Below are 19,602 nucleotides of genomic sequence, written 5' to 3'. Positions count from 1 at the left end.
AATATTCAATACGGCATTAAAGATCAGAAAGAAGTCGGCTAATTATGCTTACACACATACGCACGCTGTCTCTCTTCTCCAAAAAGCCTCATAAGCACAGAGTCGGTTGGAGTAATTAGGCATTTTGCAGTCAGTAAAGATGTAATGGTGCTTAGATATTTGTGAATGAAAAGGGAAGGCGGTTTTGGAGTGTGTTATTTTGTCTCTTAATGTCTATATTAAGACTCAGGGATGTAAGAGTTGGAAAAAAAAATGGAGTGTTTACATGTTTCCCTCTGTGTACAGTAAGAGACAATAATAACCTCTATCAAGGCAACTCATCAGGTTGAAATATTGATGCTTCTGCCGCTGCCGCCGCCGCCGCTGCAGCAGGTTGCAGGGACACTTCAATGCCTCAGAGGAGAACAGATGCAGATGTGACAGATTCTGCATCGAATGCACCCTCCCCCCTCCCGTCTACGTCTGACCCAAGGTCTGGCTGTCTGTCTCTTAATCTACACTTTCTATTTAGAATAATGACTATTTTGGTGAGTAATTGCAGTTATTGATGAATCGTGTTCACCCAGTTGCAGGAGGGCCTCCGACAGAACGTAAAGGTTTTTATATTTACGGTTCACACTTCTGTAATTCATGCAGTAATATCAGAGGTCTGTTATTGTAGGTTTAAAGGCCCCTTTGTGACAGCTTTGAAAAAAGTCAGCGAAATTAGTTATTAACCCAATGCCAGCTTTAAGAAGATATTTTCTGTATTTGGAGGCTAAAAGTAATTAATGTTAGATTAAAAAAAAAAAAAGATGATCACAAATCCCTTTATTCACAAATCTGCTACAGTGTCAAAGACACAAATCCTTTTGTACAGTCTGCTGCTGCAAGTAAACATCATGCAGACTGAAAAAATGATGCTTACGGTATAAGTAATGGGTTTGTTGCTTCATCTTGACAACAAATATGTCATTGTCTCATTGTAATGGGATTAGATTAAAATTAGATTTGACTGAAGTATATTTACTTGGCTTGTATTGCTTATATTAGATGTATAAAGGAAGCATCATCTATCTATCTATCTATCTATCTATCTATCTATCTATCTATCGATCAGGTCGTGATTGAGATGACCTTTCTGTAAAAGCTTCAGAAGATGGGGTGATTTTCTTGTGGAAAGTGGCTGAGTAAAAAAACATTGACAACAAAACCAATTTAAAAATGTGTATTGCAACATTTTTCCCTGGAACTCACTTTTCTGAAATCAAAATATGGCTCAATAGAAACATCCACAGCTTATCATTGATAACATGACAGTTGTTACACTTACCTGAGTTCTGAGGGTTAAGTCCAAACATTTGGTTATAAGTGTGTAGTTGAATATGGATCCAGTGGAAAGAATGTAGCATAATACACAGGGAAAAAAAAATAACCACTGCAGTTATGGGTTTCTCTGAAATGGGAATAAAAACCTTGTTCTCACAACATCTGCTTTATAAACCTGAGGACAAGTAAAGACCATGAAGGACAGTTTGATCTGTGTTCAATATGAGTTTCAAATCTTCTTGGCATGTTGTCCACTCCACCTTCTGGTTATTGGATCAAATATACATTGAAACATAATTTCTGTTGTGGAAGCAGTAAAATATGCACTCGTTCCCCTGTAATCATCGATTTCTGAGTAGCCCCGAAAGCTGCATCACTCAAAACCTACTTCAGCAACAGCATTTATTACATTACAGTAACCATGGTGATTTATTTTCTGTGTGATTTACAGTTGAAATGTATTTATGGATGGGAGTGGGCGGAGGTTCACGGGGTGTATGTGTCTGTGTGAGTGTGTTTGTGCACGCATGGCATGCCAGGGGCCGAGTCAATTAGATATCTTGCCCACACACACACACACAGACACACACAGACACACACAGACACACAGACACACACAGACACACACAGGCACACACAGACACACACAGACACACACTTGCTTTGTAGGAATGGTTTTGTCTAACTTTAATCCTGGTAACAAATGTAGCAGTCATATTTAGCAGCCTGCCCACATTCAATATTAAATAATAGAGCTGCTATTTTCAGATATTTAATTAAGAAAAAACGTCAGGTTCTGTCTCTGCCAATAAAAAAAAAGAAAAGTTTGTGAACAGATGAACATGTAGACACTAAAAATGGACTGATTTAATCATTCTGCTAAGATGTCTTCACAATGCAGACGCTGTCCTCAACGGAGGTCTCTCCAACTCTAATAATGGCTTGACTGCGCCATCTAGTGGACAAACTGCTGTCAGCAGAGGTTTTCACTGGAAATGCACTAAATTCACAGACCGTGGATGTGTTTCCGTTTTCTGGAGCAACAGAGGAAACATTCATCCATCTATGGACCCACGAATAGGTGTAAACTATAAATGTTTTCATCAATCAGCTGAGATCAGATATGTGTGGCGACTGCACTACCACTATTTCTACTATTGGAGGATTGACTCCAGTGCTTTTCATGATTGACACGACTATTAACTAGTCCCAAAGTCATCTAGCAAAAAAAACATCCTCCAACAACCCCCTCCACCTCAGAAAAGTAATGAATAGTTAATGATTTAAATTGGACTTAATTTGTAGATGAAACATGAATTTTACATATTAAAGATACAATTATGGACTTGAAATTGCATTATTTACCATTATAGTAGCCAGTTTACACCGTATATCAGCATCACTGAAATGGACCTAATGCTTAATCAATCACAACGATATGCAAATATTATTCAAAGGCCAATGATGCCATATATTTATTCAAACAAGGCCATTATAAACACAATACTGTATATACATAAATACATGCAGATGGACCAAAACATTAAATCAAATGCAAAATACAAATAGTTTACAAAACTGTACATTAACAAGAGGAAGAACTGGTGATACAAGATTCTGTCACCTTGGTGCAACGGCATTTCAGTGATCCGAGTATGAGACCGAGAGACCCGAGACGAGACAAGACCAAGACCACAAAAAAGTGGTCTTGAGAACTAACAGTCTACCACAGATGTATGAATTTAAGACTTTTAAGTGATTTACTGGATTTAACTTGTTGATATATACTGTATGTGATCCTGTAGTACCATAAAAGGGTGGACAGTGTGGTTTTTACCACTTTGTACTGTTATCCCGTCTCAGAAAACACCATGGTATTGAGGAAACTAAGAAATGAAGCATCTCATCTGTTATTTTGTTCCATTTTTCTTGCAAACATGACTTAAACATCTGTTTGGGTTTGTATCAAAATTCTCTAGAAACAAAACTCTAGGAAAGGGTATAAGTGCAGGCATGTCAGTCCAGCACCATCTTCAGGTTTTGCATCGTCTTGTAGAAAAATCCATAAATATCTCTGGAACATATGTCACATTAAAGGCAGTATATGCAATTTTTAAATGTTATTGCACTTTTTTCTTAAGTAATATCTTAGATCCTGGCTTTTTGTACTTGTTGATTTATAACAGTCTAGATGGGCCTTTTTGTTACTAGTCAGGATCACATTTTCTGCCCATTTTCTTCCAAAACAACATCTGGAATAATAATTCATCTGATCACAATACATGTTTCAAATGCCAGATGCCTCTGAGCCTGGAGACATCAAGCCTTACATTAGGATCTTAACTTGCTTATTTACATTTTTGTAGTGTTTGTCAATTTTGCCCTGTGTTGTAGTGTCTGAAAAAGAGTACAAGCAGGAATCCCTCAGCCTGTGTGGCTATCAGCTATTGATGAGTGACGGTTCTGGATGCTGAGTCACGTGAGAGATCAGAGATCAGAGATCAAGTGAGATCTCTCTGGATTTGTTCAATCATCTCATGCATTGCAAGGCATTTTAAAGGAGGAAATGTTCAAATGTCTCTTATCTGGATTTATATTAAAATGATAATGAAATGAAAAGATTCTTGAATTTAGAAGATTTTCAATCATATTTTAAAATAAAATAAAATTAGATTGGATCTTTATTTAGTCATTGTTATTTAACAATGAAATTAGAAGTGCCAGAAATAAATAGATTAATACCGTAGTATATAAAACATTTGCACACAATATAAAATAAAACAAATGCCGGATTAAAACCAATAAATAATTAAAAATAGCCTACACATGCACACAATCCCTCATATCAGTTACAGTTTGTTTTTGAGTAGATTGAGTTTTTTTTTACAGCCGTAGGATAAAATCTCTAAATCAGGTTCTTCCTGTTTTTATTGCTCTGTACCGAGGGCAACGGTGCAAACAGAGAGTGTCCAGGGTGAGAAGTGTCCTGCTTTGTGATCTGTTTTGCCTTTTTAATGCAGCGGTTATTGTGCAAGTCCTGCAGTGAGGGGAGAGGGCAGCCCAGGATTTTTTGGGCTGTACTCACAACCCTTTGTAGAGCCTTCCCTTGAGCCACCGTGCTGCTGGTAAACCACACACAGATGCAGGACGTCAGTATGCTCTCTATGGAGCACTTGTAGAAAGACACCAGCAGTTTCTCCTTGATATTGTACTTCCTAAGGACCCTCAGGAAGTACAGTCTTTGCTGGATCTTTTTTGTCAACCCAAAGGTGTTCAGGTTCCACGTGAGGCCCTGCTCAATATGGACCCCAAGGAAACGGAAATCAGCTTCCCTCTCCACACAGTCTCCCCCAATGGTTAGTGGTGTAGGGTCCGTTGTTTTCTCCCTGTTGTCCATTATGAGATCTTTTGTCTTTAGGTGTTGAGGAGCAGATTGTTCTCGCTGCACACTGACAGCCGCTTCCCCTCACCCCTGTAAGCGGACTTGGCGCCTCCTGAAATGAGCCCTACCACTGTGGTATCATCAGCAAACTTCACAAATGTGTTACTGTGATGGGCAGAGGTGCAGTCATATCATCTAAATCCACATGCAGGTGGAGTGAGGGAGACCCAGCTCCCATAGTTTGTCAACCAGCCTGTGAGGCAGGATGGTATTAAAATCAGAGCTGTAGTCCACAAATAGCCTCCCTGCTGCTCCAGGTGTGACAATAAAAGTCATTAATGCCTGACATGTAAAATAATACACAAAAAACACCCCCAATTCTGTCTATAACAGTTTCTAAATAAATCATTATCAATACATGTTTGGTGGTGGTCGGAGGGGCCGTTTGGCGCGGAATGGCAGCCATGCTTCTGTCAGTCTGCCGCAGGGCAGCTGTGGCTAAAAATGTAGCTTACCACCACCAGAGAGAATGTGTATGAATGAATAATGGTCTAAGTGTAGCACTTTGAGATTCATTGAATGGAAAGTGCATTACAAGTTAAATTCATTATTATTATTATTATTACATGTTTGTCATTTGATGTACTATTTTATTAATTGGCTTTATTTTAATGTGTATTATATAAAACTTTTTTTGTTGTTGTTTTAATTATGAGGTGGTAGGGATGTCTCAGAAATCTATGCATCAAATACGACACATCCGGCAGTACAGGGTTGATTTATATCAATTGAATATATATTGGGTTCATATACTGTAGTTCTGATTATCAGATTAAATACATTTTTTCTCTTTGGCTGTTACACACATGTGATGGATCAGTTATGGATCAGTTAAGATTATATATAGATTTTTCTCCCCATTATGGAGAATTTGGATAGAAAAGAAACATTGTTAATTTTTCACACACTTCCTTCTTTATTTTTCTATTTATGAGAAAAAGAAAAAAATCTGGATGCATCTTAAGCATCCAAGTGAAGCTTTTAAACAGTAAATCATTTTTTTTTTAAAGAAAAAAAAGAAAAAAGAAAATCCTTTTAATACATCCTCAAAAAGGCCTCATGCTGAAGTTCCTTTTGGCTGCAGATGGCAATGTTGCTCTGCAAGAGAGCTTCCCTTTTGTGGGCTTGCTTTCTTTCTTTTTTTTTTTTACTTCCTTTGTTCTTTTAACAAAAGGAAAAATTAGAGTAAAAACTTCACGGAGACACGCATCATCAAAACTCGGTTCGATTGTTCTTGACAAAGTGGCGGTGGCCTGAGTAGAATACAAATTACATTAACTCAAATCTTGACAGTGGAGATGTGATGTACGAGTCGCTTATTTTGCTCCACGTTTAAGTCGTACATCCTTTGACTTATTGTGATATTTCAAGGTAGGAGAAGTTAAATTCAACATCTAAAAAAACGGTTCTTGAAATTGGACCACAGATAAAAGCCCAGTGCTCCGTCTGCAGGAGCTACAGGTGTCCAAACAAAAGAGAGGTTCGATATAGGAAGGTTAATGGTGTAGAGCCGAGCAATGACAGATATATCCTACAGACAGATTTAAAGGCAGGAAAATGTATTTTTTTTTCTTCTCTACCTGGAAAATGTTGCTGCGTGGCTGAAAAATATAGGCCCAGTGCAGCAGATAAGCCGGAAAGAGGGATCATGTATGGATGGCGAGGCGGGACAGATGTGTCTCACGCACATGGAGGGAAATGACTCTCTGGGGGACGAGAGAACCAGGAGGATGGATTGGAAATGAAAAACAGGATTCCGTCTCGGTATGAGGCAAAAGGCAAACCAAAATAGAGGTGCTGACAGCTTCCTCCATCCAGTCCCGGTGGGAGCGCTTATCCAGTTTTGCGTTGCGAGATAAGACGAGGATTTATTTATTCAGGTTGATAGCTCCCAGCATACTTTGAATGATAAAGAAGTGTGTTTGGGTGTTGTGTGTTCCTCGCCTTTCAGTGTGCCAGTCAGGATTAAAGGTTATGGTCGACGGGACAAATAAGCGTTTATTAGAATCCATAAATGAGAGCTGCGAGTTTCTCAGTTTTCTTATCCTGTGGCGGCCTTGTTGTGTGGACTTGCTCCCACTTTGTGCACCTGAGAGCTGCGATCAAACCCTGTTAAGCACGTTCCCATTAAAGCACAGCACAAGTAAGCCCACATCAAACACCAAACCAAGGATATTTTATCCATTGTCTTCTTGGAAAAAAACCCCACATCTAACAGAGGAATAAACGGGAAAGGGAGCCTTTTGTTGCGGTTATCCTCCTGGTGGTTAAAAGGAAGGTGTAAGGTTCACTGCTGGATGGATGTGATGTTATTTCAATCAGAAAAGACATCCGTTCTGCTGGAAGACACATCTGCGTTGACTTCCCTGGTGCAGATGCTTCCCAGCGTGATGATTTCTACGTCTCGTATGTTTGGTTTTCAGTCTGGAGGAGTGCCGCGCGGCGCTGCTGGCACAGCTGAGGGGAGCGCTGACCTCGGGGAAACTCTTCAATGTCATATCGAGAGCTGTTGGGTTTGGCCAGCGTTGCCGTATTTACGCAAGGTAAAAAGAGATCTATTGGGGAATAACCTAAGCAGAAGTTTAAGAAAATGTTTCAGAAAAGTAATCTGAACTGAAATATTCTACGATTTACAGATGGTTACTTTTGTTTCTGTGTCTTACGTTGAAATATACTTCCCTGGATAAACCCTACTGCACCTCATAATCCTCATAAACACATGGGACTTTAAGATATGGGAAAAGCTGACCAGCTAGGCCTGGACTATGGGTTATCTAAAACTTTCTTTTTTGTTCTTTAACCGCTCCTCACCAGTCCTGATACATGTAACAAGAAATCAAGAGTAACTAGTAATAAATAAATCAATAAAATACTCAAGTCTGATCATAGATACAGTAAAAAAGTCCTTACGTGAACTGTATATAAAGAACTGGAAAACCCCTATGTGACTAAACAATGTTATTGCTGAAACAAGAGTGATTATTATCCTACACTTATTCCTCCACAGCTTGAAGTAATTTCCCAGCGTGTGGTCCGTCGAGGAATCAAGCCAGTTTAGCAAACCGGATGTACCTGCTTCGTTAAGACTAAACCGTAGAAAAAGAAAACAAATGTGAAGACCACAGAGTCTGAGCTCAAATAATCCATTTAGATGCAACATGAATATAGTGTTAGAGCCATTTGTACATATGAACAAAGTGATAATAATTTAGATTTTGTAATATTTGATTTCAATATCAGTTCGCAGAGTGCTTGCTTAATATTAATAGTGACTGCAGCTTTCTCATTGGTTAAGGACATATAACGTGATGTATGTGTATTTTGGTTTAGTGAAGTTATGGAACCGAGAGAGCACACTAGTTTGCACGAGAGTAGTATTTTGTTTGAAAGAAAATGAAAGAAGAACACGGAGTGTGATGTTTTATTGAAGTACACGTCAGCTACATGCTCGGGAACTATAGCTTAGTGTGCATTACCAGAGAGTAGACAGAAGGAAGACAGTGGAAGAAAATAATTGATCAAAAGTGAGCCATCGTAAGTAAAAACTGAAATTTTAACCTTTAAATATGTTTCATGGCCATAGTTCTTTGGAAAATGAAATAAATTGTTGACACAAAACTTTAAAAATGAAGCCGGGTCACAATAAACTGAGAAGTTACCTGTCCCATGCTATGATTAATTTAAATAATAATATATTGTTCCCCAGGTTAAATAAAAGGGACGTTTTCAGCGCCACCCAGAAGTGTCTTTTTCAAGGAAATCTTTGTGGATTTCAGCAAGACAATGCCAAACCACAGTTTGGATCGGTCACAAAAGCCCGGCTCTGTGAAAGTACCAAACTGGCCTGATGGTAATGCAGACTATTAATCCATCAAAAGGTTTATTTTATCATCAAATCATAGGCGAAACAAGAAAAATAAATAAGTTAAGGCAGCTGAAATCTTGAAGAAAGTCAAACTAGCAGATTAAATGATGTTATTGTTTTCATTTGCAGTATCCAAACCTTTTTGGAACATGATTGTGTTTAATTTCTTAAATCACACAAAACCTTCAAATGGTGCAAAATAAATGATTCATTTTATAAATTTGATGTTATGAAACAGCAACAATATCCTGCTGATTCAGCTGGATTTCTTCCCCCTTCCTTCAGTCCAGTGGTTCCCACAATTCCCAGTTTCTTCTCAGGTCCTTCACAATCCAGTCAAAACTCAATTGTCCCACATTTAGTCAAGAGTTGAAACAATAAATCTGGAAACAACACAAAGGTCTGTCCGTCAACACTATAGGTGGCCACAAGAGACCCTCAGAACAGGGATGAAAAACAAATCACACAATAGACAGTGGAGATCAGAGGGAGCAAGGAAGCCTCGGTCAGGGATGTTTGGGATACTTTATGGGGATGGGGTAGAGGTGTGGCTCCGCGGGTCAGGCCGGTGCTTTCCTCTCTCCTCCGCTGGGAGGGACCCCGATGTCTGTTACAACAGGAAGAGCCTCAAGGTCAAAGCACAGGCCTATTGTCTTCCTGCCTGTGTGACAGATGCCTGTCTGTCTTACTTTGGTATCTCTGTGTCAGACACACACCCATCCATACCTCCGCCTGTATGGTGGGAAAAAACACCGTATAGAAAAATGAGGGCACATGCAGGACATTGAGTAACATGAATGCACTTTGATTAAAGTAATATCAATGCACATTGAAAGAAATCCAAAAATTATACATATGGGACAGAATATCAGACCAGAATGTCCTTGTTCTTCATGATGTTGTTTGTTTAGTTTATCTGAGTCATTGACTCGATATTGCTGCCCCAACTGACGAAGGCAAAGAAAGTGCCCTCTCCACCAGACGTGTAGCGTGCAGGATGTGCGTCATGTTGCCCCAAACATCAAACGCCCGAGCATACGTAGAGCAAACGTAGAATCTGCTCTGTCCCTTCCTTTAGAGCAGTGATTCTCAACCGGGGGCCCGTGGTGTAATTGCAAGGGTTCCGTGGGTCTGTGAGAGTAAAATATATATATATTTTTAAAAGATCCTCTGACATTTATAGAAATAGATTATTATTTTACTCAAATGTGGCCGATACCTTTATCTACCTAAACTACAGAGTGTCACATGACCTTCTTTTACTCTTTACAAGTGTAATTCGTGGTATTTTGATAAGAAATCTTGCACCCATTTGCATTGTTGAAGTTACTGCATGACACTGTTGACACAAGCGTAACTCGATCTGCATCCTTTTCAAATTATGAGCCCCCTAGCATTTCAGTGGGAATACACCCTTCATTTCTTTAAAATGCTTTTATTGTGAAATATTCGCAGGAATATTTGCAGAATTGAAATTCAGATTCAGATTCAGACGACTTTATTAATCCCTCTGGGAGGTTCCCTCGGGGAAATTGACATCTCCATCTCACTCACTCAGCACTGTCATATACAAATAAGAAACCCCCCAAAAACACCCATATAAAGATAAAAAGATAAAAAGATTTAAAAAACAAAAAATTGCAATTTTGCAAGAAGAATGGGATAAGCAGAGTAACACAAAGAAGAAGAAGAAAAAAAGAAATCATACTAAAAAATAGGACCACTTGTTCCAAACCTAGCAGACTCGGAAAAAAAACAAAAAGAAAACAGACAGCAAAAAGAGACTTTACAAAGAAGAATATATCATGTTGGGGGGTCCTAAGAGTTGATCACAGATTTGCAGGTTGAGAAGGTTGAGAACCACTGCTTTAGAGCACGTCAGTGGGTTTCCAGTCTGGTTCAGGTTGTCCAGGTTAATATATAAATATCTGTATTCCTTCACCACCTCCACCTCCATTGGATCCTTGACACCACTGCAAGAAATGCAGCATGAACGGGTCTACTGCATTCAAGAAGTGCAATCTTCAGACCTGCAACCCTGCAGCCGCCGTCCCTCCTCGGCCTATTATCTCAGCCCTGTAAAGCCTTCCAGGGGCACAACTTCATAGGCATTTCCTGCTTGTGAGAGGCATATGCAGCTCCGTTGATAAGATAAGCCGCAGAAAATAAAGACACGGCAAACCCAAGCCTCTTTCAACTCCTCCAGTCAAACAAACCCCGACGTCTATTTCAGCAGATAAGGTCGCACAGGCGCAGTGCCCCGCCCTTAAAACCTTAGAGACACACACTCGTCCCTTTGTGCCCCGATAACGGAGACCAGTGGATGCATGTAATCAGCATATTATTGATAGTCTTAATGAGAACGGCTCTGAGTCACTGAAGCCATTAGCTGGTATAAAAGAGCCTTAATTGTTTTGTGTGTGCATGTGTGTGTTTTATAGTGTGCACATGTTCCTGGGCTAAGATCAGGCTAATTAAATTCATTTCCTTAGTAAGTAACTTTCTTTCCCGTTCTTAATTAAGAGGGTTAATTATGGGCCTGGACAGTTGAAGCATGCATGTTTGTGTGTATGTGTTCGTGCAGTTTGTACGAGAGGCGGATAATGACGCAATGAGCATCCAAGGCTTAAATTAAACAATCTTTTGATATGTATTCAAATTTGAAGAAATTATGAATATTTTAAGTCAGCATTTCTTGTAAATAATGCAGTATTGTGCCTTGAAATTCAAAAAGAGAGTGATGATACGACATGTTCTCTCTGATAATGATCCCCTTGTGCCACAAATCCCCACTTCAGCTGCAAGTAACAGTCGTTTTCATGTCTCAAGGAGGAATCCACATGTTGTACTTTTCTGTTAGAAGCATCAACAATAGGTCTGGTGTTAATTCAGCCTTCTGTCGTCACCGGCAGGCAGAAGGAGATGTCTGCGGCGTGGCCATGGCGTGCAAGACACGATTCAATTCAATTTTATTCCATTTTATTTATATAGCGTCTAATACAACAAAAGTTGTCTTTAGATCGCTTTCCACAGACCCAGAACATGACCCCCGAGCAGTTATTTCATAAACAATGGCAGGTAAAAACTCCCATAGTGGGAGAAAAACCTTAAGCCAAACAGTGGCAAGGAAAAACTCCCCTTTAGGAGGGAAGAAACCTTGAGCAGGACCAGGCTCATAAGGGGGGACCCTCCTGCCGAGGGCCAGACTGGGAGTCAGGGACGGCAACAGCACAGCAGGCAGGTGGAAGCAGCAACAGGATGACTAGGGGTGAGGACCGCAGGCCAGCACGCAGCTCCCGAAGCTCCGGCCCAATCATCAAGTCCCAGGTTGGGGTGCAGGGTCGGGGAAAGGTTGAAAAGGGGCAGGGCCAGGGAGAGGAGTCTTGAGGGACGAACCTTCTCCCCCGCCCAAAAGGGGCCGTTACCCTGCCCCCCTCACTCCCCCACTGCAGGATCCGGTGTTTTGCATTCGGAGATGCTCTTCGCCACCGGCAGAGGATGCTGCAACATGGGCAAAAGAGAAGAGAAGGGGGGGCCAGCACAAGAAACTACAGGAGCGACTCTAACACACTAGAGTTTACACTACCTAGAGATTTACCAACACCAGCTAGAGGTTTACTAAACACTAAATATAGGCTTTACTAAACAGAAATGTTTTAAGTTTAGTTTTAAAGGTGGAGGTGGTGTCAGCCTCCTTAACCCAGATTGGAAGTTGGTTCCATAATAGTGGTGCCTGATAGCAGAACGCCCGCCCTCCAAATCTACATTTGGATACTCTAGGAACTACGAGTAAACCTCCACTCTGAGAACGGAGAGCTCTGACAGGAACATAAGGCACTATCAGGTCTTGCAAATAATGCGGAGCTAAGCCGTTTTGGGCTTTATATGCAAGTAATAAAATTTTAAATTGGATTCTGAATTTTACGGGTAACCAATGGAGCGAAGCCAACACTAGAGAGACATGGTCTCTCCTGCTGATTCCTGTCAGTACTCGTGCTGCTGCATTTTGGGTCAGCTGGAGCCTATTCAGCAAATTACTTGGACATCCTGCTAATAACACATTACAGTAATCTAGTGTAGAAGATACAAACGCATGAACTAGTTTTTCTGCATCACACGAGTGGCTTGTGACTTTTTATGTGTGCGCATGCTGCGAGGATGAGCGTGCGCATGCGCCCCGTCGGGGTCACGCTTCCCGTCCGTGAAAATGGCTGATTCAGGGATCTGCCATTTTTGTTTGTCAACTGGAGTCCGTGTTGCACCAGTTAGACATCTGCGGGTAGGCAACTAGCTCCACCATGATGATGATGATGATGATGATGATGATAATGATGATGACAATGAGTCTCTGCAGGCAGAGCGAGACATTAACGCCTTTTACACACTGCTGACTTCTCTTAAAGCCGCAGGCCAGTTTATCCTTATATGGAGAGAAACATTAATCCCGGCGGCCTCTGAAAATCATCTTAGATGTGCATCCTCAACAAAATTAAATAGAGCAGAAAAATATCTTCTGTGTATAAAACAGTGTGAAAAACTACGGTTCATAGTTTTTAATACCTTGATGAAGAGATGGAGACAGGTTGAATCATTGGCAGGATTTACTGCAGCAATATAAATGTTATGTTCAAATGTAATTTGCTCATCAAACACTTGCCTTTAGATGGAACTGCTGGCATACAGTAGCTTTAAAGCTGCGAGGATCAATATTTCCATAAAAAACACATTAGGTTAAACCCTTTGGAATCGTGAAAGTGGCTGCAGGTATCGACAGACTCGCAAAGGATCCATTTCAGACCATTTTAGCACCTTTGAACTCTGTTTTGCCCCTGCTATAAAGTCTTTTAGTTCTGTCACACCTCAACGCTAAGGTTTATTCCAGCTTATTGATCAGGAATAAACAGCTAAAAGAAAAAAAAGTTAACTCAATTAGCAATTTGAGTTTCCAAATGATTGTGAATCAAGCAGTAGAGAGCTTAAGGAGCTATTTCCCCCTGAAGGGGGAGGATAGCAAAGAATGAAGTGAATAGCATCATAATTGTGACAATTTGGCCCAAATTGCAGGATTTTTCTGAGAAATACCTTCTTTTCTGCGCCATTCACGTCAAATTGAAAAACACCTGTTTCACCCGTGTCATTATAAAGCCATCAGGATGACGTCATCGCAAGGATAAGCGCCGGTGCCCTCAGGTGGTCAAAAGCAGTTATTTATCTTTTTTCTTTTCCACCAGTGGATGGGAGTTCTCATGAGTATGGTTCGGACGACACATGGTGAAGAAAACAAAACAAATAAAAAAAACCCTCATATTCTTAATGATTGTTTTAATTGAGAGGCTCCGGGTTTGTGTCCATCAGTGTGTCTCTGCACGCCACTTGTCACATATCCTGCTGATGCTTCATTAGGTATGGCTTTTTATTAGCTTCTGGTGTGGTGGGGATGGGAGGGGGTCAGCACGGCTCCGGCAGTAAAGCAGCACAGCCGTCAGCCCTGCACACGGGGAACAAACACCCCATTAAACCAAGGCCTTCACATATTACTGTAATAAAAGCCCCTGCTCTCGCCTTTATGGGCTTTTTAATTATGTCTATTCGTCTTCCTGGGCTAGTGAGCAACAGTTCATGATGAGCCCCATTTCATGAATACTCCTCGACCGGCAGAAAGCTGGAGGGGGGTGAATTAAAAAGGAAAATGCTGGAAATGCCTTGAATGTGTTAAAAAAAAAAAAGAAAAAAAAAAAGACCATTGTCAAAGTGCTGCATGTGGAGCGAAACGTGCTGCCTTTCATTTCAATTTGAGGCTCGTCTTTATTTTAAAATCGTAAAAATGAAGGCTCATGCGAAGCCATCAGTGATGTATTGAATTATCGGAGCGATCAACACAGCGGAAAGCCTTGCTGCAGGTTCCCGAACATATTGAACCACACCAATCATCCTGCATTCATCCAAGAAATGAGTTCCTTAAGTTCACGTGACACCGTTAATGTCTAAGTTCTGCCACAAGACCTACCCTTCAAAGATATCCTGGATGCATCCATGCACGTTGTTGAAATCTTCCATATACAGAAATTTATGCACATCTTACAGGCAGCTTCCAAAAGTGCTAATCCCTGCCTATTAAAGTATAAAAGGTCGCTGGTTGACAGTGCAACTAGTGCCTGCAATTTGCATGTATTTAAGAGCGAACAGTATTCGCTGCCTTTAATAGCATTGACGAATCATATGCAGGGGGTCAAATTAGCATAGAAATACATTAACTGCACAACAAAAATTGAGACTCGGGGTAGGAGATTTCAGCCTTGGAAACAAAAACATTCAGTTCTGCTCCAGAGAATGAAAGAAAAAGCTTGGTTATAAATGTTTTATTGGTTTAAATCACGTGGAAACGGAATACACAGTAGGTTTGCAGTGCCTGCCGGAAATTACAGCGCTCACGAAAACCAACACCACAGCCAGCGCCACACCTGCTCCCAACAGCAGGGCTGCTGATGAATACGAGGCTGAGGAGGAAGCAGGGAGGAGAGAAACATTACTTGCAGAAGTTGGAATTAGCAATTAAGATTGCAGCAGACATAAATTTAGATGCCTCCCTCACCAGCGTGAGTCTCTCCCTGCATCTGGAGCTGAGGAAGAGGTTCTGGAGGAAGTTCTGCGTTGTCCTCCACCAGGATGGGCCCCAGGACTACAGTCTCCTCCCACTGCGGCGCTGCAGAGGGACACACTTGCTCTAAGGGAGGCTGTACCCAACAGAACTAAAAAACACCTTTAACCAACGTAATTGATATAAATACAGTAAATGCTTTTCCTGCTGGAGACGAGGTTTATCTTCTCCGGAGCCTTCCCTGTTGTGTCATGTAGCACCGGTTCTGTAAACATACCGGCATCTGCTGCAGGGCTCCTCCTCTGCCGCTGCCCGATGCAGCTGGTGTCACAGCAGCTACACACGTTATTGTCTCCACCTGATGCCACCCATCTGTCCAGAGATGGAAAAAGGGGTTTGTTAAACAGGAAGAGGAGATCTTTTTGTGTGATTCAAGTCATGCTCACCCAGGGAGAGAAAGAATGACACTTATCATGCACCAACCTTCTGGCTTCAGTCAGGAACGAACAGGCTTTGTTGTGCGAGTCAATGGGAACGTCGACTTTTGTCGCTTTCAGATGGCACGTGATGTAGAGCTTTAAGAGAATTAAGATGTATTGAAATTGCATTTTTAGACATTTATTCTAAACAATATGTGAGACTGCTTTCCGCAAGGATTTTAACACCATAGTTGTGGTCGCAGAGTAAAGTTCTGGAGACATTGTGGCTTGTTTATGGTACATTTGTGACTCCTATAAACATGACTGCAGAGAACTGGGAAGATTTTTTATATTTTGGTGGCACACACGACTTTATATGGGTTTTTTTTAACTGTAAAGATGTCTCACTGTAGCTGTACTTACTGAATTCCTGTCGTCTTCGTGAAACTTGAAGGTTTTCAGCTGGAAGCGGAGTTTATCCTCTTGGCTTCTCTGCGTGAAGTAAGACTGGGCTCCTGTCAGCTTAGCATCAGTTAAACACCTTCAAAAAGGTGACAAGATACAAGCACAGGACCCAGTTTCATAAAAAACATTTCAACTTCTTACCCTGAACATTCAAAACATGCCATTTTTGCTTTTAAAGTTCATCTCGTCCTATTTAAGCACATTAATTACAGCTTCTCACCCATAGTTGGTGATGAAGGGGTATCTGGGTTTGGAAGTGGGGTCGGGGTTCACGGTGGCGACGCAGCTGTCCACGAAGACCCTCAGCGGGATGTGGTGACCCCGGAGGACCGAGGCCTCGATGTACATCACGTCACTCAGGAAGTAAACATTGGAGGGCCGCCGCGACTGCCAGTCCTCTAATCAAATACGGAAGAGAAGAACCAAGTGGAACAGCAAGGTCGGGGCCATGAATCTGATTAGATGAAACTAAAAACGATGCCCACGGGAGACGGTCGGTCAGGCCAGCAGCGGAAAATGGGATATTGATACAATAACAAACGATAGAAAAGAAACCAATAAACAAATTAGGAGGCTATCAGAATCATTAACCTGGATCAGAAACATAAATATGGGTCTGCGTCTGCAAAAAGCAGTTTAAGATTTCCTCTAAACTTCAAAAAAGTACATGCAAGCACTCTTAGACCAACTTCTGAGATAAACAGTTCAATGCAATTACTATTATGCCAAACAGGAAATTAATTAGATGCCTTAATCAGCTGTATATTGATCGCTTCACTTGTGCGTGACCCCGGTGGGTCAGCTGCAGCCTGCAAGGCGTGTAATTTCAGCTAATAACCAGGCATCAAAACTTTCTCTTTGGTTATCAAGCCCCCGTTTAGCATCTTTAACAACTGCAGCGACGTCTGAGTGATTATAATTACAGTCGCTGTCATTGGGGAAATTAGGAGGACCGCCGGGTGGGAATCGGAAGTTGTTTCCCCCCCCCCAACCAGCTTCGGATGCGGAACATCAGCTTTGTCACTTTTTTTGACCCGATCCCACCTGTCATGAGGCGCAGGGAGAAGTGCAGCTGCTGATTGGCTTGGATGTCGGAGGCGAACGTCTTCCAGGCCGGCCTCATGGCATCGCTGCTCACGCGGTGCTTCCTGTGAGGATAATTACGGAGACGGGGGTCGGCTTCATCAAGGGAGGAAGTTACTTCACAAGCTAAAGTTAAGAGTGGAGTCAAAGTGGAGGACTAATCTCTCAAATTACTGTTTTTTTTCCCCATCCCTGAATCCGGCTCCAAGTCTTGCAAGATCTACGCTGCAAGACCCTACATAGGACTGACAGCTGAGACAGGAGGGAAGGTTGGGTGGCGGGTGCTAGGCAACCCAAAAAGTTTTCCAGGTTGCGGTTGGTAATAATTAAAACAAGTTTTCCCCAAATGGAGACGAGTACACGCTGTACCTTTCACAATAAACATAAAGCTCTGGCTTGAGAAGCATTGACGAACGAGAGATTAGCTGGGAGTTTCAGGCTCTTTCAGGAGCATCTTCTGCTGTACTTCAAACTTAGGAGCAGTTTTACATCCCACTGGGGAAGCTTCAGCGTGTTCAAAAGAATAATTTTACTGTCAAAAGCAGAAAAAAAACACGTCTTTTAAGCTCAAGTTGGAGATTTTTCACACCAAAGCGTCTTACTTGTACAGCTCAGGGCCAGTGCTCCTTCATGGGAAGGTTTATGTCATGTCACCTTTCCAGCCAATGGGAGAGCAGCTGATCCAGCCGAGGTTAAATGTGGCTTTACCTTTGATAGTGGCACTGAACTGGCACCTCTGCAAGGTTGGTCTTTAAAACAGAGGTAGTTCCTATGGCCGTCGGGAAGTACGTCAGACTAAATGTGTAGACCAGAGTGTCCTCCGTCATCTGCAGGAAGCACATAAACCGTTTAAAGTGACGTCAGATGCTCGGCAGCAGATGAATTTGAGGGGGAAACGGATCCACTGACCATAGCTGTGCTGTCGCACGCGTGCAGCTGCGTCTGGAACAGCAGGACGTGGTCCACGACCTCCGCTGCCGCACAGCCTCCCAACGTCAAATCGCCAGGACGGATCAGCTGACCATTTCCTAGGGACATGGAGCCAAAAAGGTAGAATTTTAAATCAAGATCAATAAACACTCAGCAAGTTGAGATTCAGCTACGGGACGAATAAAAGGTTTCTTAATGCATTGCTGAAAAAAGAAAAAAAAACAGCATTTGAGCTCCAAACGGGGGAAGCAGAATGCTTCTTTTCAAAAGAAATAAAGAGGAAACAAAATATTGATTGCTAAAGTTCTTAGCCATTTGCAGTAAATCGGAATTGTGTCCCATCTTCACCAGTCTATTCAATTTTCCAATTCAGGCCTCTAATCCGGCCCTTTTTCATACATTAAAAGCAGGAGGCCTTGCAAATGGACCCGTCCTGCTACCAGTGCAGACAAAAAAGGAGCACGCGTGATCAATTCAGGCAGTTAATGGGCAGCCATTACCTAGGAAGTTCTGTCTGACCGCTATGGTGATCTTCTCCTCGCCGCAGTGCACCGACACACTCTCGGCTGGCGTGGCCACCCGCTGCTCAAACTTTACCACCACCTAGAGCATCAGGAGACATGAAGACACGTGCATCGAGAAGGAGCCGTTAAACTGGTCGAGAAGGTAAAACTCCCTTAGAGCACCTTTGATTCCTTCTTGACAGGCAGGCGATCCGGGCCGTGGTTCACCAGTTGCAGCATCTCCTGAGCAGTGGGCCTGGTCCTGTGCAGCTCAGGGGAGTATTGCCTGGGCTGCAGTCCCTGTGGGCCTTCAGGAGTTTGCATCTGCTCTTTATCAGACTTCCCTGGCTTTTCTTGGCGAGGTGGGTCTCGGAGCTGGAAGGTCTTGAGCCGGAAGGTGGTAGGAGAGCCGGTCCGTCGCCTCACCGCCGTCAAGTTTGACTGGCGACCCGTCGACGGCGCTAACATTGTCTGGCCTTGAGGGACTTGGTGGAGGGTGTCATTGGTGTTGAACAGGGACCCGTTTTGTGTTGCAAAGCAAAGGCTTCCACCAAGGAGAAGGACAAACCCTAAGAAAACAGCCACCCTGAACCCCATTACAACCTTTCACACAAAAACCTTGGTGTTATATCGGTGTTTTCAGAGAGTCCTGCTTTGCCTGTCTCTGAACCAAAAACCAAGATATGGGAGCTCTGCGCTGGCTCCGCCTCCTCCTAATGACTTGATTGGATTCCAGCTGCAGGATTTCAAAGGGTGAAGCTTTTGGTCTCTTAAATTAAGTGCCGATCATCTCATGACTGTTTAAGAAACCAAAAGACAGTAAAAAGTTCATGTCAGTTGTTTGTTTTTCTGGAAGCAGAGAAGTGAGGAAGGGTTCAAACTCTGAAATCTGCCAAATGTGCACTTTCCCAACCAGAAACAACCCTGAGCCTCGAGAGCAAGAGGCCTTCACTGCCCTCATGAGGCTAATCAACCAGTGCGCTCAAGGA

The 19,602-nt window shown here is 42.2% G+C and overlaps 1 protein-coding gene across 1 annotated transcript; it reads right to left on the bottom strand.

Annotated features, from left to right (window-relative positions):
- Positions 1 to 14,987: 14,987 nt before the first annotated feature.
- Positions 14,988 to 19,210, bottom strand: LOC133425056 (zona pellucida sperm-binding protein 3-like). The gene is made up of 11 exons (XM_061715716.1): positions 18,797 to 19,210; positions 18,611 to 18,713; positions 18,090 to 18,208; positions 17,889 to 18,007; positions 17,142 to 17,245; positions 16,318 to 16,495; positions 16,056 to 16,173; positions 15,697 to 15,788; positions 15,491 to 15,585; positions 15,208 to 15,318; positions 14,988 to 15,112 (listed from the first exon to the last, which is right to left on the bottom strand). The coding sequence occupies exons 1-11, from the start codon at positions 19,208 to 19,210 to the stop codon at positions 14,988 to 14,990; spliced, it is 1,578 nt and encodes a 525-aa protein (XP_061571700.1).
- Between the last annotated feature and the right edge of the window lie 392 nt (positions 19,211 to 19,602).

The sequence above is a fragment of the Cololabis saira genome, chromosome 24 (assembly GCF_033807715.1).
Source record: "Cololabis saira isolate AMF1-May2022 chromosome 24, fColSai1.1, whole genome shotgun sequence".
NCBI classification, from domain to species: Eukaryota; Metazoa; Chordata; class Actinopteri; order Beloniformes; family Belonidae; genus Cololabis; species Cololabis saira.
This window is presented reverse-complemented; position numbering and strand designations above follow the sequence as displayed.